The sequence below is a fragment of the Mus caroli genome, chromosome 10 (genome assembly GCF_900094665.2).
Source record: "Mus caroli chromosome 10, CAROLI_EIJ_v1.1, whole genome shotgun sequence".
Taxonomy (NCBI): domain Eukaryota; kingdom Metazoa; phylum Chordata; class Mammalia; order Rodentia; family Muridae; genus Mus; species Mus caroli.
Genome location: NC_034579.1, coordinates 104,428,907 through 104,451,968, shown reverse-complemented (window position 1 = coordinate 104,451,968; position 23,062 = coordinate 104,428,907). Strand labels below are relative to the sequence as shown.

Below are 23,062 nucleotides of genomic sequence, written 5' to 3'. Positions count from 1 at the left end.
ACTTATGCACCCGTTACCTAGCAAGACTCTGGCCTTTGAAACCACGAAGTAAAAAATTTAGAACCACCTAAGATCTTCCAAAGTATGCTCACAAAATAAACCAACCAAATTTAAATATACTTGTTGTTTGAAAAAAAAAAAAAAAAAAAAAAAAGAAAATTCCAGTTACATCAGGCTCTAGATGTATTAATGCTCATGTATTAAGTATTGACTCTTCCTAACAAATGGGAGGTGGACTCCAAGCCCAAGTTTAATCATGTTACCCACTTATGATGTATCTTTTTTAAATAAAAAAAGTTGTATTTACTTAGCAGTCAAAATGTCAACAAATACAGCTGCATTTCTTTTTTTGCAATTAGAGTGGTATTCCGTTAACAGAATAATTATCTTCATATAAGCTGCATCAGAAACTGAAGATGAAAAAAAAAACCCAATGATAAAACCGGGAAAAAAAAAAACCCAACTGTCCCCAGGTCCCTATACATAACTAATTTGTGCTGTGCACTAACAAGAACCTGCTTTAAATTTTCATGCCAATTTACAACCCCTAGACTGTACCAGGCAAGGTTAGTGGCTATTGAAAATACCACCAGGACAGGGCTATCTAAAGACACATTCCATAGTGTGTTAACTATACAAAAATAAAAGACACTGTACCGTTTAAAAACAAATCTTACACAGCCTTAGTTTTTTTTTTTTTCTTTAAAAGGAGTTGTGTACAGGGGGGGTAAATGCTTTATAGACAGGAAAAAAAAAAAACTGTCCTAAAACCAACTTATTCATCACCATCATCTTTGTCTTCCTCATCCTTTTCATCTTCCTTTTTCAGCCTTGACCACCCTCCTTTTCACTGTATCAGGTTTTCCTTCAGCTTTGTAGGCAGCAATATCCTTCTCGTACTTCTTCAGCTTGGCAGCCTTCTCATAGGGCTGCTTGTCATCCTCTGCAGTGTTGTTCCACATCTCTCCTAGTTTCTTTGCAACATCACCAATGGTTATATAAGCCAGGATGCTCGCCTGATTTGGGGTGGTACTCAGAACAGAACAAGGCTAAAGGAGGCCTCTTGGGTACATTGGGGTCCTTGAACTTCTTTTTGGTCTCCCCTTTGGAGGAGGGGGGAGGATGTAGGTTTTTACTTCTTTCATAACGAGCCTTGTCAGCCCTTGCCATATCTTCCAACTGCCCCCTTTTCTTAAGCAAACATGGTCTTCCACCTCTCTGAGCACTTCTTGGAGGACTCATCCGGGTGCTTCTTGTGCTCCTCCTGGCAGGTTTGCACAGAGAACACACGTGAGGTCATTTTGCCTCTCGGCTTCTTAGGATCTTTTTCTTCTACAAGTGTCTGTCTGTCTGTCTCTCTCTCTCTCTCTCTCTCTCGCTTGTCCCAGTGCCGTCTCTATGGAGCTCAATGTACTGCAATCTTATGTGTTTATACCTGGCCATTAAAAGCATTATGGTACGGATTATTCAAGTTTGCATAATTTTTTATTATTCTAACAGGAACTTCCTAGGTGTCAACAAATACCATTTGGGGAGGGGACAATCCAGCAGTCTGTATTTGTAATGTACTATCCACACCTTAAAACCTCCCAAGAAAAAGCTTACCTAGCACAAAGGCTGCTTTTTTGTTTTGTCTTTTGTTTTAAAGACTGTATGCTTGAGGGGCATCTGCCATCTCCCTTGGACAGGAGTTATGCAAAGACCCTGTGTAGGTGCTGGAAAAGGACCAGGTCCACTGCAAGAACAGCAAACGCTTTTTACTGAGCCATCCCTCCAGGCCCACCCAGGCTACATTTCTAAATAGCATTCACTCCCCACTTCAAGAAATAAAGTTTTTCAATGACAGTCAGCCAGCACTTTTCAGAAATGAGAACTATAATGAGCCTGGAAAACTTGAAGCCTCCAAAATGTAGCCTACTATGTACAAAGCCAAAAGCACTGCCCATCAAGCCTGAGATCACGTGTTTAGAAAAGTAAGTTGAATTTTACCTTAACATTTTTAAACATGAAGTGCAGCACAAGCTGGATCACCACTTCACAGCCTTGCGCGCTGAGGCTGTCCTGAGCCACGCAGGCTCCCTCTCCTAGGACCCCCCCCTAGGGAACACTGGTTTGGTTCCTTTAGCCAAATGCCAGATTCCCGACTTATCCCTACCCCAAGTTTTCATCGAGGCAGAAATTATTCTACCAAGCCACAGAATGAATGTTGGGTTTGTCACTTGCATTTTTGATCACTGTTCCCAATTGTCTTTCAGCTTTAAGTTAAAAATGTAGTTTCAACATACTGCCTTTGCTTTAAGCAACTTGAGCTTTATATGGACTTTTAAAGTCAGTAACTCACTTCCTGACAGTTTTGTTGTGCCCAACTTCCTTGATATCAAAACATCTGTCAACTTCTTGAAAGATGAAAAATCTGAAGCTACAGTAAGATGTCAAAATGAATAGTCTACACAGTATGTAAATATCTGAGAAAAAAAATCTTTAAATGAAAATTTCTACTCCAACAATGTTTTCATCTCTCTAAAACAATGTGCCAGCAGCCCATTAGTCCCAGAAGCTGTCTTTAATGCAGGCTAGTTTAATGTCTGAGTCTATAACCAGCAGACACAAACCTCTCCTCTCAGTATCAGCACAGCTTTTGTCAGACAGACGCTTAATTTATAGACTGCATAGTTAAATTACCTGACACTTTAAAAATTGAGTTTATAACTACCAAATTAATAAACAATGAAGTTTAAAAAAGTGATGAGCACGTTTTCCAAACTCCCTATAAATTGGGCTTCTTCTAAATTATATAATCTGTATATCTAAATCAACATTTAAAGCTAAAAATTAAGCCTAAAACTTATACTAGACTAATAAAGACTCTATCTAGATATCTATAACTATCTGTATACATAAAGATATCTAGATATGTTTTTTTGAGACAGGGTTTCTGTAGAACCCTGGCTGTCCTGGAACTCTGTGGACCAGGCTGGCCTCGAACTCAGAAATCCGCCTACCTCTGCCTCCCAAGAGCTGGGATCAAAGGTGTGTGCACCACCACTGCCCAGTAAAAGACTTTATTGTTAAACCAAGCCCCGAAATCAAGTACATGGTTATTAGATCTCATACTTCTCCATAGCAAGATAGTTTCCAAATAAGTGTAGTGGGAAAGCCTGTTAACGCAAATAAACCCACAAATTGTCTGTAGTTACAACATGGGTATAAAAATGTATTTCAGTTACCTCTGGACTTTCATCATATATATCAAACATTGTCACTAAATATAACAAGATTCAAAGCTAGTATCTCCTTTCTTATGTGATTTTGTCAATGAGCTCAAAACCAAGTAAATACCATTTTTCCTTCGCCAACTCACAATGGAGACGTCATCCTTTATAGACCAGTTGGTACTAATACTGCTTTGATGAGCGGCATAAAAGAACCCTAAGAAACTGCAGACAGACCTTTTCCAGACATTCAAATTAAACCAACTGTGTGAGAACAGTCTGGTCACCTACCAGAATAGACAGACCATAGGTCTGTTTGTGTTTATGAAGAACTGCATGTGTGGAGAGATGGCTCAGTGGGTATGTCTTTTTTTCTTCCAAAGGACCCAGGTTCAATTCCCAGCACCCACATAGAAGCTCACAACTGTAACTCCAGTTCTAAAGGATGTGACACCATCACACCAATGCCTATATTTTTTAAAAACAGGAAAAAAACTGTACAGGGTTTCCATGGTTTCTTAAGAGGAAAATATCCCACGAATGTCATAGTTGTAACAATGAAAGTGTGAACTCGGAACCGAAACGTTTGTTAGACAATGAAATGTGGTAGACCACAGGATCCCTTCTCATGGTATCGCAGATTTAACTTGCTAAAACTCTTCAAATGTTAACACGTCAGAGTAGTTGGCTTAAGCACAGAATTAGCGGCTCTCCCATCTTCAAAGTTATGTATAGTTATAAAAACTTCAAATATCACCAGTGTATTTTATAAAATTAGATCCAATTTTATTAAGGATTTCAGATTACATATTTCAGACTTCTAGAGAATAGAACCATTTGGGGACTGACAGATGTCATAATAAACACTGACCCCTGAAGCTCCCTCCACACGGCACTTTCCCATTATACAAGAGCCAGCTAGCTCTTCGCTTTGGCAACAGCTACTTCCTACAGAAGGGAAGCCTGCTAGTCTGTAAGTTCACTGAAAATGAGATCCTATCTTTAGGTTACAAACTTCAATGTTCAAGAAAATAGGCTGTATTTAGATGAACTATGATTACAGAAAATAGCAGAAACCATCCTAGAAAAAGCATCCAAATCATTCTCAAAATAAAATATAATTGGTTAAGGATTTCCAGTAGTTAAAACTCTCCGGAAGATGTTAGCTCTCGAATGTGTTCACATTCTAAGAGCTGGAATACTAAAATCTCACAGAAAGAACTATCACCTCAAAACAAATGTTTTTCCTCAATGTAAATTTTATTAACAGCAGAACTTTCCTTGGAGTACAATCCAATTACTATACCCTGTCAAAACCTACTCCTGCCCCCCAAAGTGAACAGTAATTAGCCTGAGGTATTTTAAATGTGGCTCTCAGTGGTCTGAAACTTAATGCAACTTCATGCCATCCTCCCCTGCCTCGTTACCACCTTAGGGTGTTTTATAATGTGGTCACTTGAAATATCTGAAGGGGGGTAAAATGCTAACAAAAATCCCAAAACTCCAATCTCTTGAAATCATACACTACTTTCATTCATTCCCACTAAAATTGGAGCCACATGCTCAGATCTAGAATAGAAGTGTTTAAACTTCATTCTCCAGTTTAATCATCAAAGCTTGGTGTGAATATAATGCTGAATATCAATCACACTCATGGTATAGAGGCCCAATTTTTTGAGCATTTTGTAAGTAAGACTGAGAGAGTTTGTGAGATTTACCCCAATGTGCCTTAGCAGAGCTGAGGTAGTTGAATCAACAGTCTCACCCATCCTTGGTTATGCACAGTAAAAACAGCATGGCTCCCGACACTCATCCTCCACACTGAGGACAGAATAAACAAAGTCCAAACAGGTTTCAGTTCTAACAAGCACAACTGCACCTTTCTGCTCAAGTCTAGAGCATATCACTTTTTTTAAAGCACGTGTGTATTAGCTCCTCCAGCGTTGTTCAATATAGAAAACTAGGCACCCCTGAATTCCAACTAACCCTCTGCAATGGCCTCAATCAGTACAAACCGAGACAGCATCCCATGAGAGCTAAAACTGTGTCATATTTTTATTTTAGGCTATAAAAACAAAATTAGGCAAACAAACAACAGAAAAACTCAAAATGGGTTCAAATGATGTATATTCATCTTTTCCAGGAAAGCAGAAGGTAGGCCCTACCACAGAGAAAAGATTTAATTAATGGAGGTTAATTTTCAAAATACATTAAATACTATCAACTTCAAGAGAACCTAGGGTTTGTTCACCTTGCTATAAATGAGTTGACTTTTGTTTATATCATCGAAAACATAAAAATGCTTTCATAATCTCAGTTATTAAGTTTGATCTTACTGGAAATTCTTAACCACAATTCTCCTCCCTCCAATGATGTCATCATGCCTTGTGCGTCCCTCTATCAACGTAAGGGAAAACACAGCTAATGCAGGCGGACTGCAACCTGTTCTACAGCTGAAAACAACTTTGGTTCTTTAGGAAGGAAACAGCTACTCCAAGTATGTTCAACAGTTGGCTTTCATAATTGTATTCCAAAAGCTACATGATGAAAATACTCCAGAGGAACCAAACTGCAGCAATAAATGAACATGCATTAGAGAGGATGTATGCGTTAACGTATCTGACAGAGCTAGGCTAGGATGCTAGGTAGAACAAACTCGTCCTTCAAATATCAATCTCCTTTCCCTTAAAAACTTACTGATTCTACCAAGAAAATACAAAACCATAAGGCTGTAAGTAAATGAGTCATGTTTAGGCTATTACAGGGCGGCCGTCCTCAAGGCCAGTCACTGCTCACTGCTGCTTGCACTCGGCTGGGTTCTGATCCTTCTGTTAAAGGAAAACAACACGTCAATCTATCTTCTACCAACTGCGATGCATTTTTTAAACAAGTACTTTAGTTATCATAATATCTTGTAAAAAATTACAGTGAAGACAGAAAATACAGGATAGTGACAAACTAATGCTCACAGTCACTGCAGTGTACATTAATGAAGCCTTACTTCCTGGGATAGTCTATAACCTCAAAATACCACTGATTAATTAGTAACACTAATTCCTATCTATCAAAGTATCTTACTCTTAACTTCCTCTACATGCTTAAAGTATCTTCCCAGTGCTTTACAGCAAATGGTAGATGAACAAAATAGTAGATGAACAAAATAAAGGAAATTTTAGGTTTCGAATGAATCCTGGAGATTATTACAAACTTTGAAGAGACAATGATTTACTAACCCTAAAATTCCAAGAATTATAAACTGGGACCTTTAGGAATCAAATAATTTTAATAGTAGTTGGAGAATACAAAGTTCAAAGCAGTCCTGCCTCCAGACTTGTTTTAGCTAATTATAACTTTCCTTTGTGTGGAAAACAATCTAAGCAACCGGTTTAATTCTTTAAAAAGGTCAAATCCCAAATAATAGCAAGTAAAGAGAGGATCTATCTCATCTACGCCTACTCTAGCGTGAAGCAGAGGGAAGGCCAGCACAGTTCTGCTCACCTTTGGGTCATAGTCTGGATCGTTTTCCTCATCTCCTTCTTCTTCCCCTTCCTATATTAAAGTTCAAAATGCATCCATGAAGTAGGTACATACTAGAAAAATTGGCTCATAATGTATGGAAATTTTATACAAGTTACTCTATGGGTCAACAGATTTTCATGATTACAGAGTTTGTTGGTAATACAATTTAATTTCAAAGCTTCTAATATGAAAAATTTCCCAACACAACTTGAGACATCCAGACAGCTTTTATTGAAAAGATTTACTGCAGCCAACGTTGAAAAAGTTTACTGCAGCTTTTGACTTCTTCAAAGAGCTGATAACCCTGCAGCAGAACAAAATTATTTGAAATAAAAAAAAAATGTTGCTGAGTTTTGCAATTTATTTATTGAAACCTTATACATACATTGTTTGGCTGTAGAATTCTAAAATCATAGTTTCCAAAATTTATCCCAAATCACAGAATGATTATAAGGAATACATTAATCACTCATTTTTGTTCCTCAATGTGTTATACAGTGAATTATTTGCTCATTTGGTAAACATTACCTCGTCAGCTTCTTCACCTTCTTCATCATACTGAAAAGACAAGTGAAAGTGTGAGTGAGAACAAGTCAGGGAGCACAGATTAGCAACACCCATCATCTGAACACTAAATGTATTACAAAGACCTGAGCAGAAATGCTCTCAGTGCTCTCGGTTACAGGCTACAGCATCTCCCTACACTTTCTCTGCAGACTCTGTATTATCTACATAAATGTTGCCATGAACATTTAAGAGTTCTGGTTGTTTCATGACAATGACATCAAAATAAAATAAACGTCAAGGTAACCACATTTTAGCAATTCAGAATCATTTTCTAAGAGAAAAACAAGACCCGACTGTAAATGAATCTAACTATCCTAAAGTCTTCTTCACAGCTGAGAAAAGCGAAAAGCTGTCCAAAGGCTTAGCGGCACCGGGCACCCTGTATGTCCTACCTGACTAAACAGTCAACCTAACCTCTCACCAATTCTGACTATGGCACCCAACAAAAGGCTCCCCCGACAGCAGGACTTAAGTATACTCACGTCATCGTCATCGTCCTCGATCGCTTCTCCAGTGAAGTACAACACTGATCTTGGGATTATGCGCTCGCGTAAAAAGTGACCAATTTCAAAGTCTGCAGCAAGTATGGCCTCAGCATCATCATCCTATCAGAGGGAATTGTCAGTCAGTCGGCTGTGACAAAGCTGCAATCCTGCCTACTTGACACTTATCAAGTAAGCCATATGCAAGTGCTGGATTTGCATGGTGTTAATACCTAATACCTAACAATAAGCTGGTAGGCCAGCATATACACCAAGAAAAACTGCAGTAAATAGAAGTTAGGACTGTTTATCATGTAAGACTTTGTGATGAAAGAGAAAAACATAAAAGAAACCTTGCTACACGAAGGCATTCCTTTGGAAATAACAAAGATGTGGCTAGGAAGATGGCTCAGCAGGTTAATAAGGCTCAGGGATTTAACAGCATTGTCTGCTCTTGCAGAAGAGCCAGGTTCAGTTCCCAGCATCCACAAAACCAGCGAACCATTCCAGAGGACTCTGTCGTCTTCTGACTTGTAGGGGCATCAATCACACAAATGGAACATACATACATGCTGGCAAACACTAACACACATAAAGCAATGCTGAGTATTTAGCGGGCATGGTAGGAAGTGCCTTTAATCCCAGTGCCTGGGGAAGGAGAGGCAGGTGGATCTGAGTTCAAGACCAACCAATGTCACAGTGAGTCTTTCAGTAACTCAACTTACCAGATCGCCATTCTCAGGAACTGCAAAATTAAAAGAAATCCACATCAGAAAAATAATAATTAAGCCCAGCTTACAGTACAGCACACACCAACACCCAACATAAATTGAGCTACTACTCACTACTTACCTTCAGGAGGAGCAAAAAAATTAAAGAAAGAATCATTGGAAACTGTTTTAGTCACAGTACGAACTGTCCCACGTCCCTTGTGTTTCTGCTTCTTCTTAATGGTTTTCAAAGTAACATTCTTTCCTTTTTTCCAATCTATCTGGCACCTTAAGAAACAAAATATGTAATTCTTTATTTTAGCACATTTGATAGCTAGATTTTTACAAATACAAGATTTTTACATGTCAAATTAAAATTTGGGTATTTCCTAAACAAAAATTTAAAATCTATTGATTTGTAATAACATTAACATGATATAATAAAGTGACTAATAGTCTATTCCTTCCCATAAATACACGATAGTCAGACCCAGAGGAAAATGGGAGACCGAATCGTAAGAACCCTACAGGATACACAAAGGAACGGAACACTAAAGCTCTACCTACAATCACAAACACCGTAGGACGGGCAACTCACCCTGTACAGCCCATAATCTCTGGTCCGTCAAAAGAAAAGGGGTCAGAATCATCTGGTTCTGACCGCATCCTGTAAGTCTTTGTTAACACTTCATTTGTGAAATAGTCATTGGGTTCAAAGTGAAATTCTAAGACAAAACTCTTTAAAAGAAAACAAAAGGGAGTTAAGTTCTCAAACCATGTCAGCGCATCAGTGAACAGTTTGACCTGTGCTTTTTGATAAGCATATACCCAAGTCTAATGCTCTTCCTCTCACTCTGAACTACAATGCTAACAGGGATGCAGAGGAAACTCGTAGTTCTGTTAACAGGCAAAAACAAATAATGACACAATCTGCTCTCACCCTTAACTATCATTTCGGTCAGTTATATCTAAGTAAACCACCAAGTGCCCCTTCTTTCCATCTCCCCACAAAGACAGCTCTTAGACATGAAGCTACACCCTCGCTCAACCCTGAAAGACGTGACTGTGGCCTGATCCTTTATTCATTAACAGCAGTGCCCACAGTAGCCACAGAAGGGTTATTAGCTGATCTCTCCTCATGCAGGCCCTTAAGCACCATCTGCCTGTAGTCAGTCCCAGGCAGACACCTTTAAGAGTTTATCTCCTTTCATCTAAGATCACGATCTTTACTTTTACAAAGCTTAAATTCCACAGTACTGGAGTGAAGTACAGAATCACAAGCCCCGAAACCAAACATGCACATACTTAGTTAAGAGTGCCTAGTGTCCAATTTAATCCCATACTCCAACCGAACTCTTGACTGTTGCGTTTAAAACTTATCTGTACACTATACTACAAAACTATAAATATTTAAAACTTCTTTACCATAGGCTGGCCAGCATCCGAAAACTTCACTTTAATATCTTTCAAGTGCTTCAGAATAGGTTCATCATGTTCCTTCAAAATAAAAATTAGCATTTAATATGGCATTTTAGGGTCAATGTTTTATAACACAGAAAAACTATTGACTATAGGCAGTGTCTATTACATTTTAGGGTCAGTGTCCTGTTACCACACAGAAACTAGTGGCTATAGGGAGGGAGTGTCTTGTTACAGACGTTTCATACAGTGAACTATGAACCCTAAAACCTCTCCACAAGTCTGACACAAAGCTACCTCATACTGTGCTTCTGCAGCATACTACCTGCCCAGGCTGAAAATTACGAAAGTCTAAAAAAGGCTGTTTATTTTACAATAATTCCTGCTTATCTGCTGTTCTTTCCTTCCTTCTCTACTGTGGCAAAGCAGAAACACACTCACACTCATCCCTGAAGATCAGTCCTTCCCACTGCTAACCCCGAAGTCACCCCTAGTTTAGGCCATCAGCACTACACAGACAGCAACGGCTCAAGAACAAGAGAAGCCATTTCCCAAATAAGTGGACATCTGTGTTGGTTTTTTATAAGTGAGATAAGCAGCTTTACATTTAAGATGCAAATCCCCCCTGGATTAAAACAAGTTTCAAACTGAAAACCTTTTTTAGTGCAATGCAAACTAAACACTAGCATTTTCTCACCAACCCTGCCTTGATACTAAGTACAGAAATACAAGAAGGTGTTGTGAACAGTGAGAAGGCACCAACTAAGAGTGATCAAAGACACCACTTCATTAATGAATTTAAAATTATTTTGATTAACCAAAACTGAATTTTCTTTATATAAAACCATAAGGAACACCAGGTGTGGTGGCGCACGCCTTTAATCCCAGCACTCGGGAGGCAGAGGCAGGTGGATTTCTGAGTTCAAGACCAGCCTGTCTACAAAGTGAGTTTCAGGACAGCCAGGGCTATACAAACCAACCCCCCCACAAAAAAAAAAAAAAAAAAATTTTAAAATCATAAGAAAACCACAGATATCAAAATTTTCTTTTGGGTTAACAGGTGGCTTTGTGAATTAATTACCTGAACCATGTCACTGAGCAAATCAACATTCTTAAACACTGTCAACCAAAATTCAGGAATTCCTTTTGGGTCTTCTTTTTCTTCATCCTTTTTCTCATCTTCAATCTTGGCCTTTTCTTTCAGCTCCTCCTTGAAAAAAGACAGCAAACAACGGAATGACTACTATGAGAGGTCTTCTGATAAACCTTCACTAACACACTGGAAAACTTCAATCCCATAGCAATCAATGCTCTCATCGCCACCTTACAAAGACCCACCACGCACATCAAGAACTTGAAGAGAGTCAATAACAAGATCTTTAACCACAGCAAACAAAACCGTGTCCACTGTTCAGCTTGAGGTCCTTACTCATCATACCCTGCAGAGTAGCTACGGTAAGAAGCACGGTCCCCTAGCTCAGCAGCCTTCCCTCAGCCCTGTCATCCTTCACTGCAGGCAGGTCACAGAAAAGCTTTTCACCTGAAAATCATATGCTCTTCCAACAGTCCTCAAAAAGTCAAAGGAAACTACAGGAGATGCTTGAAATGCAAAACGAGGCACTGCCAGGCTGAGGAATAGCTCATCTCATCCTACGAACACTGCTGATCACTGCTGATCGATCCCCAGTATTTACAAAGTTGCTTATGGTCCGTCCTATCATCTAAAATACAGGAAACCACAAGGTACTGACCGAAACTTCATCCTCCTCATCTGGTTTCCACTCGCATTCTTCTTCTGTAGGTTCATAGATTGCATTAATGATCTCAAATCGCTAAAATAAAAAGACAGCTTATGTAAAAACATTAGCACCCAAATCTTGACACTCCTGGTTTCTGAGTTAATTAGTAAATAAATACCACAGCTTTTAATCCCTGCCACTGCTGCTCTCAGACACCTCTAATACCCATCCCACTGAGAGATCCAAGTACCAAGCCTGTCTCCTGAGTTAACTTACAAAGTAGTATAAATAATTACCTTATCAAATAAAGGCTGATAGAGAACAGCATACTTCCTCTCGAGATCATGAACCTCCTCGTAGAATTTGGCTTCTATCTGTGCACATTTAACCTGAAGATTCTTGAGAGCATTCACTCGTCTTTTGACTACCTTAGGCAAGCTGAAAAGTTACAGAAAATCATAGAAAAACACAAGTCACACTTCCCATACAACATTCAAGTGGGTAAGTTTCTAAGTTGAAGCAAGGAATTTAAAGTAACTGAAATTCAAAAGACATACAGATCCTTTCATTATAAAAGCAAGTAGGATAAATCAATAGAAACCAAACAAAACAAAAAATCCAGACAAACACAAGAAATACCCTTAAGCCAGGTTGAATTTTCTTTCCAAATTTTTATAAAATAATTCTTGACCTAACCACTGAAGTAGTTAAAATTAAGAAATTCAACTATTATCAGTTCACTCTCAGATCAGTTTTTTTCTATTTCTTCCACAAGCCTGACAGCTTAAGTCAGATTCCCCAGAATCTGTAGACAGGAAGAAACGCCAAGAAGCTACAATCGTGAGCCTGAAGCCAGATCAAACAGGGTTCGTGTCTCAAAACAAACCAATAAACTTAATTAAGGAAGTAACTTGGGCTGGTAAGTTGGCTCAATAGTTAAAAGCACTTACTGCTTTGCAAAAGACCCCAGCTTAATTCCCAGCACCCACATGGAATTTGTAAACCACCTGTAACTCCAGACCCAAGGAATCCAAAGCCCTCTTATGTGCACACTATGGTCATGGAGGCCCAACACTCTTATACATTAAAAAATAAATTAATTAATAAAAAAGAAAATCTTAAAATAAAGCAACTTAATGCTTTAGTAGCTTATAATACCAAATAAAAATACATATTCAAATTGTGAAAAATTGAATATGCATCTTAATGTTAGAATAAAATATAGTCAAAGAATCTACAAAATATAAAGGCATGAATACACATATATACCACATATTTAAATGTTAACCAGTCTACAGTGAGAACTGGAACCCATGTTTTTACATATCCTTAATTAACATATCCTTCCTAGAAACTTCCAGACTAAACCAAGTTATTACATGGAAATACAGGTAACCTAAACAGTACTGATGACACCTTAATTAGCATCAGGATGTAGTCTCTGCTCTGCACTTAGCTTTTATTATTTATTATTGCCCAGTTGGGGAGCTGTGTATAGTCAAAGGACCACACTGAGAAGTGGGAAAGGTCTCTTTCACTTTGGTATGGGTTCCAGGCACTGAGTTCAGCTCCCAGGCTGGCATCACAAGAGCACCAAACAGTTTACCTCCTATGCTACCCACCCCAGACAGACAGACAGTAGTTACAAGTTACAAACGGTGGGCGGGCGCCGTGACTAAGAGTGTTTGCTGCTCCTGCAGTTCCCAGCACCACCTCTAACTTCTAGGACCTTTCCTAGGCTCCTTGGGCAAGTACACATGCGCACATGAAGGCCATGAAGGACAGATTAGACTGAGAGGCAATGCTAAGAAAGTACACAATTGGCCAGGAATAAGGGAGAGAGCAGCAAAAAATGCAAAACAAGTCCACGGTAAAAGCTAAGAGCCTGGTCATGAGCTAGCTAGGCTTCACTCCCAGCACCTGGGAGGAGAGGCAGGGAGATCTGAGTTCGAGGCCAGCCTGGTCTACAGAGAAACCCTTTCTGAGGGGTGGGAAATGAGGGTGCTAAGAAACATTAGCAAGATCAAGACAACTGCCTATTTTAAACCTAATCTAATACATGTTTAGAATATAGCAAACCAAAATTAACACAAAAGAAAACTTAGACAAACCAAATTAGATTTTAAAATAAAATGTTAGCCAGGCATGGTGGTAGTACAGCCCTTTATTCCCAGTACTTGGAAGACAAAGGCAGGCAACCTTCCTGAGAACTGTAAGTCAGCTTGCTCTACGCCGGCCAGGACTATAAATTATTCAATGATTTTAGCAATGCTACTGGATACACTAATAATTTTCTAAAAGAAAAACACAGCAATTCTCCATATAGCAGAAATACAATATAAAAGAACACTATTCACAGCAGGAATACCATATGAAAACTACAGAAATGAACAGAACCAATATTCTATGAAGAAGCCACAACCCTGAGACAGTGTGTGCTGTAACTCCAAGTATACAGACAAGCCGATGGTAGGAAGATACACTACTCTGCCAATCCATGAACCTGAACGCAAGCAATATCAAACCTCAGGAACTAAAGAACTTGAGAACCCTGTCAATCACACAGGTCAAGGATAGACAGTACGGATGCAAGGAAGCATCTTGTCATCTGCCAGATCTACTGAGAGGTCATGTGACAAGAACAAGCAGTCTTGATGACTTGAAAATTGCAGAGTTGGGTGGAAGCAACTCACCCTGTAGGATAAACACACAGTACAAAGCCGCAGTGTCTAAATGTGTAACAGAAAAAAAGAATAGCTCAGTTAATAGAGTTTTGTAAGAACTTACTAAAAATGGATGTTTACCTGGACTTTGAAGGAATGAAAGACCTAAATTAAACTTAGCCACCAAGAATATAGGAGCTAAGACTTCCAAACCAATTTGAATCCAGACATAAATTGAAAAACAGGCCAGCCATTTTGCTAATATAAAACTTAAGGATTTCTGTTTACTGAAATGTTTTTACAATGCTAAGATGAAAATATGAGTATGCAAAGATTTCCATAAATATTCTAACAAAATGAAAGTAATGTCAGTGAGAAACCGGACCAAGGACAAATGGACCACAAGGCTCATCCACCTTCTGAGAAGCAGCTGCCAGAAATACAAGTAAAACAAGATCTCACCTCCAGACTGGGTTACAGTGAGAAAATCATCTACAAAAGCTGGATGCCAACTGCTGGCAGACATGGAAAAAAGCCACCTTCACACTAAACATCCAGCATGTCTAGGAATCTTGCTACAAGACTGGCCCAGGTAAAGAGTGTATAGTTCCGTGTGAGTATGTACAAAATGCTGTGCATCCAGTACAATCTGGGTCAAGATGGTCCTATTAAAGGAAAAGGAGGTAAAAGACCAGGAGACACAGAACCAGGAAACACATTTCCATTAAGCATCGAAAGACAGAACACAGGGACCTCAAAACTAGAAAACTGAGCAATTTTAAGCCTTAAATCACAAGAAGTAACCTGTCTTTAAAAACAGAAATCTGTATTTCTAGTTCTGTACATTTCAACAAACTTCTAAACAAATCATAAAAATGGCTAAGATCAATACATCTCCTACATACATGAACGAAGCAAGTCAAGACCCAATCTAAACAGATGTTTTCATCATAACTCCCCCAAATTTTATACTAGACACTAACAGACATCAGCTTTCCAGGATCACACAGATAAACTCAAAGGAAGATAGGGGGAGGGAAAAAAAAAAAAGATCTTGTACCTTTCAATGTATCCTGTTGGTGTGTCTACCAGACCATCAAGTCTTTCCTGAAGAGCTGCAAGAATCTGAGGATTTTGCATCATCTGAACAGTTAGCTGACGTGCTTTTAAAAAGAAAGGGGCATTGAAAGAGGGATTCATGAAATTGTTTCTGCTTTTCTTTCTTTTCCACTGACAATCCAATCATGAAGTCTTCTAACAGGCCCATAAATGCTGGTCTGATGAGGAGAAATGTAGAGACCTCCGGGTTTCTAAGATCTCTATCTAATGCACAGGATCTCTCTAGGGCTTTCTACAAGCTCAATGAGCACAATCTTTTCTGTTTCTATTATCTTCAATTTCATCCACCTTTCACGCTGGGGAAGCCCAGAGGTGCATCCAGGTGTCGGAGACTCTTGACGGTAATCTGGGGGCAGTCAGCACTTACCAGGCCAGAGATAAAGGAAGGAGTTGTATGGAAGTTGTTTAATGCTAACAAGATGTGCCTATATTTTATGTACATGTATAATTTTAAGATTATAATATTGCAAAATAGCCACAGGTTGTAACTAAGGCCAAAAAGTGACTTTTTATGATTACATTTAATTTATATAGGCTAAATTTATAATTTTTTTCAGTTATATTCTTGGAGACCAACTAGCTTTTAATAGTTTAGTAACTAAATGATACAGTTATAACAATAGGCATTTGGCAACATCAATTAGAACTCTGCTCTCACAGTTAAAATCCATCTGGCTAAAGCTGAAAGGGAGTCACCTTGGTACCCGGGGACCGCATCTACTCCATCAGCACTACTCCTGGACAAATTACTACATGGACACTATCAAGTGCCCTTTTGGTGTCTAAGAGGACAGACACACACAATGCTTCCTATACAATTAAGTAGTAAACACAGTTTAGAAGTACTGCCAAGTAAAGTCTACTTCCAACCCGTCTAGTATTTCTCAGTTTAGAAGAAACTCAGTTCCCGACACAGCAGCAGTGAGGAATGTCAGTGACTACACTCCCATCTTCCTTTCTTCCTGTGTCCTATACACAGTTCCTGAACTCAAGGACTGGATCAGGAGAGAGGACAATGGACAAGTCCAGGGAAGGGGGAACAGTTCCCACTAATCTCTAGAACACAAGTGCCAGCCATTGCTGGCTCCTCAAGTAATTTAAAAGAATACCTTTGATTTTTGTTTCTTCACCCGTTTCTTCTTCTTCTACTTCTTCAACATCTTCCAAATCTTGATCAAGTTCAGACTGTTCTTTGCTACAATGTCATAGCATCACACCATAGTTTAAATGTATGAATTACAAAACAAGATTAGAGCAACTTGTATAGACTGTCTAAATAAATATGCTTCTTTCAGTCCAGAGATTCAGTGATCCAGCCTCCTACCTTGCACTAACCAGCCAACCACAGTGGGAACATCAAGCTGTATCTGGTTAGTCTGTGAGCTTTTCACCCATATCCAAAGACTACATTCTTACATCACTAATGAAGAACCTTCATCTCCACAGGGCAGCAATGCCCAGCCTCTTCTGTAACTAGGATGCGAGGTTTGCAATGGTATTTCCTTGCTGCAGGTTTTGTACATTTGTTTCATGTAGTCCACCCTATGTAGCTGAACATGGGCTTCAACTTTCTGACTCTCCTGCCTCAACCTTTCTGAGTGGTGAGTTTACAGGCCTGATGTTGCAGTGAGTTACTGAGTTCTTTTGTCCTGTTTGTTTTTGGTAAGATGTGATACCATGCAGCCGTAGCTGTGGCAGTAAGATTATATACAGCACAAATAATTTAAAACTGTAAGAATCCTTGTAAAATGGTACTACAGCTTCAACAACCACACTAGACCATGAGATATCCCAGAAAATGTTAAGTAATTAAATCTAAGAATGAAGGTGTTAGTTCTAAAACAGAGGATCCTAGCTAGTCGTCAGGAGGCAGAGGCAGCGGGGAACTTCTATGAGTTTAAGGCCAGTCTAGTCTACAGAGCAGGACAAGCAGGGCTGTACAGAGAAACCATGTCTCAAAACACCAAACCAACCAACAATACCAAGACACCCTGTTATCTATCGCTGATGGCTATGACCACTTACAGAGGACTGTACTATCTTTGGACACTTTTTTTTAAACTTCATAGTAAAGATGGGTAAGAAATATTATGATCTTTGACTCAACATCTTGCTTAAAGTTTAACCAGGATGGTTTCATTAGGCAAAAGGTAACTAACATCTTTCTCATCATCTTGGAGAATCATTGTCTACATAAGAGTTCATCTAGCAGTAGAGGGGTAAGATTAAGGACAAATTTCCTCTGGGTTTTTTTTGTTTGTTTGACAAGGTTTTGCCATGTATAACTGGGCACTCTACAAGGCCACTATGGTCCTGCCTCAATCTCCAGAGTGTCGTCTGGGACTATAGGTGGACATGGGCCTCATTTAACATCTGGGTTAAAGTCTAAGCTAATAGAAATCGAAGGTCCTAGAAACTCAGGCTCTGACTCTATGCTCTTCTGTGCATGCACACAGAGCTAGAGGTCGCTTGCATTAGCTGCTCCTTTAGTATCTTCAAATATTTACTCAACACCTCTTCTTAGGACTTTAAAAAATTTCACCAGCTGTTATCATAGGGTCAAATCTAGCCTACTTCTAGTTCTATAAGTACTACAAATTTAGTATTAGAATGTAAGACATAGTAACAAAACAGCTGAAGTAACTACTTGAATAGTCTTAAGGCTCAAAATGCTTAAATCACTCACTACTAACTAAGCCTTTCTCAGTCTCCTGGCTCTCTCACCTCCCAGGCCTAACCACCATATAAAATTAAGCAGCAGGGAGGTCAAGCTGTTGTAATCAACTTTTCTAATTGTTTACAAAATGATGGCTACAAAGCTAAGATGACATAATAGTGCTTAATTTAATACTTCAAAAATCAGGGAGCTAGAGATGGCTCAGCCCTTCCAGAGGTCCTGAGTTCAATTCATAGCAACCACAGCTCACAATCATTTGTAGTGGGGTTGATACCCTCTTCTGGCATGCACGTGTACATACAGAGCGAGCTCTCATACATAAAATAACTCTAAAATCAACTTACAAACAAAACCAGGAAAAGCATTCAAGTGTTGTTTAAGATAGAGTTAAGACTAAATGTCAAGGAAAGGAGAACAGCAAAATTTTGAAGCCAGAAAACATAAGCAACTATCAACTTTATTGAGAGAACTGAAGTCTAGGTAGGAAATGTGAAGGGTAAGCATGGTGGGCAGTGGTACTGAGATGGCTAACCTAGGGGAGACACTAAGTAGTCTAACCCTAAGTCCTCGCAGAATCCTGGCACTTTCTACTCTGGACACAGAACTCACAGCTTAGCCTGAGAAAGCAGACATTGAGTGCCTACTAAGGCGCGCGCGCGTGCGTGTGTACATATATAAAATGCTCAAGGCCTTCCTAGCTGCCTTCTAAGCTGATTCCCACAGCACTGAAAGGCAGCTGTACATGCTGACATTGCTCACCAAGGAGACCCACTCTGACACTGGGCAGTTCCTAAGCAAGCACCAAGCCTATCTACCTCAGAGTCCCACAGTAACAACACCCTCCTCCAAACCTTATTCTCATCAACTACTACTGTTAATGTCTCTCATTGCTCTCATCCAGATCCCTCAACAGCAATCAACAAGCAGATGACCCTCCCTACCTCATTAAGAAAACCTATTACAAGTTAAGTCTAAGACAAAAGGATAAAAGAAAACGTAAGATTAATTAAGACTAAATAGAAAGGAAACACTCAAAGACAGGACAGTCAATGAAACCAGAAAAAGAAAACAAGAGCAAGAGAAAACTAAAGCAATTGAGAACACAAACAGAAAGAAGTTTCAACATATTTGTCCAGACAGAAGAGCAAAGAGACAAAGATGAGAAACTGGCTAATAATAGAGGAGATAATAGGAGCACACAGCATCTAACAGGAGCTGAGAAGGAGAAGACATAGCCAGTGGACAAAGTACAACTGAAAGCCATTGAATTTGGCAGAATCACTGAAATAAGGCTACTATTAAGTGACCAGTTAGACAAAACTAGACACATTAAAAACTAAAGCCCAATGACTCACACTTATCAAAAGAAATAGAATGGAAGTGACCAGAACTGTGGCTTTAAACTTCAGGATCACACTGGAGGCAAAGTGTTAACAGCCTTCAAATTTCAGTGAGTGTTCATTAGCATTCTGTATCCTACCTGTCAGGCAGAAGCATAACAGCTCTCAGTCATGCTATGTCAAGGTAATTGACTTTCCTGTCCTATTCCAAAGTGAGCAAGGATGTATGAAAACACGGGGCCAAAACTGTCATCCATACTTTGTATTTGCTGACTTTATGGTAAAGTTCCTGTCCTACCAACCCATGCTCTTGATATCTGAAGAGCCACAGCAATCTTAATGTGTTGGATTTTAATGGTAAGGCTGTCACATTACAAGTGACAAATTTTGTGCAGCCTACCACTCTGCCTGACTGTATTCCTATAAGACATCCATCCACATTTGAAACATACTACATGAAAGTTTGCTTACATCTGTGTTCCAAGTCACCAGAACACACCCTTGTAGAGCCTCAAGTTTAAGCCACTCAAGTCCAACACTGCTTTAAGTCAATGCTTCCTATTCAGTTCTTCAAATCCAACACTGAGCCTGAGACAGCTCGGTGGCAGGACTTACCCAGCCTGTGTGAAACCCTAGGTTCTATTCCTAGCACTGCCCCACCCTCCTCCAAGTCAACATTAACACTCTAAAGAAAAGCAATGATGTGAATTAAGAGAGATAACAACTGAAAAGTCATCTTCCCACCCTTAACTTGTATGTATACTGTTGCTGTGGCAATTCTACATATTTACACACATGCAGTAGTCAGTGTTAATAAGGTGGTTTTGAGAATTATATACATGCTAAAAATTCTCCCAAGTATTTACGCTCTATCACCACGCTCAGCACTTTTACTGACAAACGGTTTACTAGGTATTTTTCTCTTTTGGTATTCTTGGAGACAGGGGCTCACTATGCAGCTCTGGATGTCCTGGAACTCACTATGCAGATCAGGCTAGCTTCCAAATTCCCACACATCCTGTCTCTGCCTTTCAAGTACTGGGGTTAAAGGCATGTGCCACATACCTGGCTGTTGGGAGGCAGGGGGGGAAATTGTGCCCTAGGCATGAAACAGCTTTGGCCACCAAGGCAGGCATCAAGCTAGGATGAACAAAGGACTGCCATCTACTCTGCCCCTGGCTGATATAAGAACAACACCATTAACAAGGTGTCTCTTTGCCCATTGCCAGGGGGTGGTTTACTCTATTTGAAGGATTATAGAATGTATTTTAGAATAGACAGTCTAACCCAACTTCCAATAGGATAGTGGGTACCAAAGGACATAAGCACCATCCATTTTCATAATCTACAATCTGTCCTATTAACTACATAACAACAAAGTATCTGAGATGGAACCAAGGTCCCCACTTACTTGTCAATGTCGGCCATCTTGTAAGAACTCCAAATGTCTACAAGGAAAAAGGACAGTGTTAAAAACAAGCCTGAGTTGCTTAAAGGTAAAAAAAACATTTGAAGTGAAACCAGATGATCAATAAAACCCCAAATCTAAGAGACTGCCATACCCGGGGATCCATCCCCATAATCAGCTTCCAAACGCTGACACCATTGCATACACTAGCAAGATTTTGCTGAAAGGATCCTGATATAGCTGTCTCTTGTGAGGGGGGCCTAGCAAACACAGAAGTGGATGCTCACAGTCAGCTATTGGATGGATCACAGGGCCCCCAATGGAGGAGCTTGAGAAAGTACCCAAGGAGCTAAAGGGATCTGCAACCCTATAGGTGGAACCACAATATGAACTAACCAGTACCCCCCTAGCTCTAGCTATGTCTCTAGCTGCATATGTAGCAGAAGATGGCCTAGTGGGCCATCATTGGGAAGAGAGGCCCCTTGGTCTTGCAAACTTTATATGCCTCAGTACAGGGGAACACCAGGGCCAAGAAGTGGGAGTGGGGGGCGGGGGGGGGGACATGGGGGACTTTTGGGATAGCATTGGAGATGAAAATGAAGAAACTACCTAAAAAGAAAAAACCAAAAACACCCAAATCTAGTTATTTTTATCCTCCCTTTAAAAATCACATGTGTTAAAAGAAAAATCACAGAACATAGTCTATTATACAAAAAAAAGGACTAGGTTCTATAAATCCAGACTCCATTTATTAAATTTATAGCTCAGTGATCTTTACTCAAGTACTTTTAATGATAGTGAAAGGTCAATATTTACTTAGCCCCTTAAAATATTTTTTAAAACAAGGTTTTCTTCATTGTAACCCTGTGCAGTTTGAAACTACATGGACCCAGCAGATCTCAACCCAGTCCTGCTTCCCCATCCCCAGGCTATGTCCAGACCTAAGTGCCACCACAGCTACAGAACCCACTTGTTTTTACCACTTGGTGATGTTTATTTACTGTGTGTGCACTGCGTGAAAGCACAGAGGACAAGTGACAGCAGCTGGTTTTCCCCTCCACACAGGTCCTGGGGATAAATCTGAGGGCACCAGGCAACTTTACCTACTAAGCCATCTTGCCAGCCCAGTCCATTAACTTATTTAACTCATTCATTTCATAAAGCAAAACTTTGTTTAACTACTGTCCTTCCTATGACTCTTGGAGTCTTTACTAACTCCAGCATTGTATAATTATTATTAATCATTGTATAATTATTAGTCCGTTCAGCTATTTTATGAAAACTGGCCCCAGTACTTAGGAACAGCTAATGCATTCAGAGATGGAAGCCAACCTGAGCTAAATAGAAGACTTTGTGTAAAAAACTCATTCTTACAGCCACCCTCTTAGATTTCTCATAGCGTCTGGAAGCTTCTAAAGACGACTATTGAATCAGGGTTTGAATGAAGAGAGCTACAACTGCAACCCAACACTATAGCAGCTTCAGCATGGGATTGGCTCCCAGTCATGTGACCACCATAAAATAATGGGGGTTCAGATCAGCAGCACAACCTTGCTCTGGGTGACTTCTGCCTTCCATGCGGTGGACTATCAAGCTTTTGGAACACGGCTTCCCTGCACTGTGAAAGACAGTCCAGCCACCAAAACAGCTATGTAGAAATCACCAGAAAAGCAATGCCTTAGAATTGAAGCCTAGAAGTAGTATTTGTGATTCCTCCTCCCTCATTATTGGCACGAACTAAGAAACACATAGCTAGTCATATGGCATATAATGTGAGCACAGGTGTGTGGCTGAGTGTGCAGGAAACCAGAAGAGGGCCTCTGGAGTTACAGCTATCCTCGGATGCTAGGAATGTGAGCTCTACCCCTCATCACTTACCCTATGCAGACAGGACTGCAATGAATCCTAACACTAGGGAGGCACTGAGACAGGCAGATCCTGAGAGCCACTAGCCATTCATCTGAAAAGAGTCAGTAGTAAGCCTCGGTTCCCAGGGAGAGATTCTCCATAGAGCCACATGGAAAAACAATATTCTTTCATCTCTTGTGAAAAACTCCCATCCAGATTGGGGGACAGCAGACTAAGGAGATCAGCTTTTGAAAATCCAAAGTACGGGGGCTGGAGAGATGGCTCAGTGGGTAAGAGCACCCGACTGCTCTTCCGAAGGTCCAGAGTTCAAATCCCAGCAACCACATGGTGGCTCACAA

The 23,062-nt window shown here is 39.8% G+C and overlaps 1 protein-coding gene and 1 non-coding gene across 10 annotated transcripts in view; both read right to left on the bottom strand.

Moving 5' to 3' along the window:
• Positions 1 to 3,976: 3,976 nt before the first annotated feature.
• The window catches only part of Nap1l1 (nucleosome assembly protein 1 like 1), a 25,243-nt gene continuing 6,157 nt past the window's right edge, over positions 3,977 to 23,062 (bottom strand). The window contains exons 1-15 of one of the 9 annotated variants that reach the window (XM_029482588.1): positions 20,859 to 20,890; positions 16,540 to 16,625; positions 15,372 to 15,474; positions 11,945 to 12,086; positions 11,661 to 11,741; positions 10,991 to 11,119; positions 9,916 to 9,987; positions 9,089 to 9,228; positions 8,633 to 8,778; positions 8,506 to 8,525; positions 7,781 to 7,903; positions 7,260 to 7,289; positions 6,711 to 6,761; positions 5,975 to 6,040; positions 3,977 to 5,373 (exon numbers count right to left, since the gene is read on the bottom strand). In XM_029482588.1, coding sequence (XP_029338448.1) covers positions 6,005 to 6,040; positions 6,711 to 6,761; positions 7,260 to 7,289; positions 7,781 to 7,903; positions 8,506 to 8,525; positions 8,633 to 8,778; positions 9,089 to 9,228; positions 9,916 to 9,987; positions 10,991 to 11,119; positions 11,661 to 11,741; positions 11,945 to 12,086; positions 15,372 to 15,474; positions 16,540 to 16,625; positions 20,859 to 20,875 — 1,176 coding nt within the window. In that variant the 5' untranslated portion in view covers positions 20,876 to 20,890 and the 3' untranslated portion in view covers positions 3,977 to 5,373; positions 5,975 to 6,004. The other 8 variants (XM_029482591.1, XM_029482592.1, XM_029482587.1 and 5 more) reach the window with 8 other exon arrangements.
• LOC115032210 lies at positions 20,538 to 20,681 on the bottom strand. The gene has a single exon (XR_003837866.1). It is a non-coding gene; the product is annotated as a small nucleolar RNA SNORA48 (small nucleolar RNA).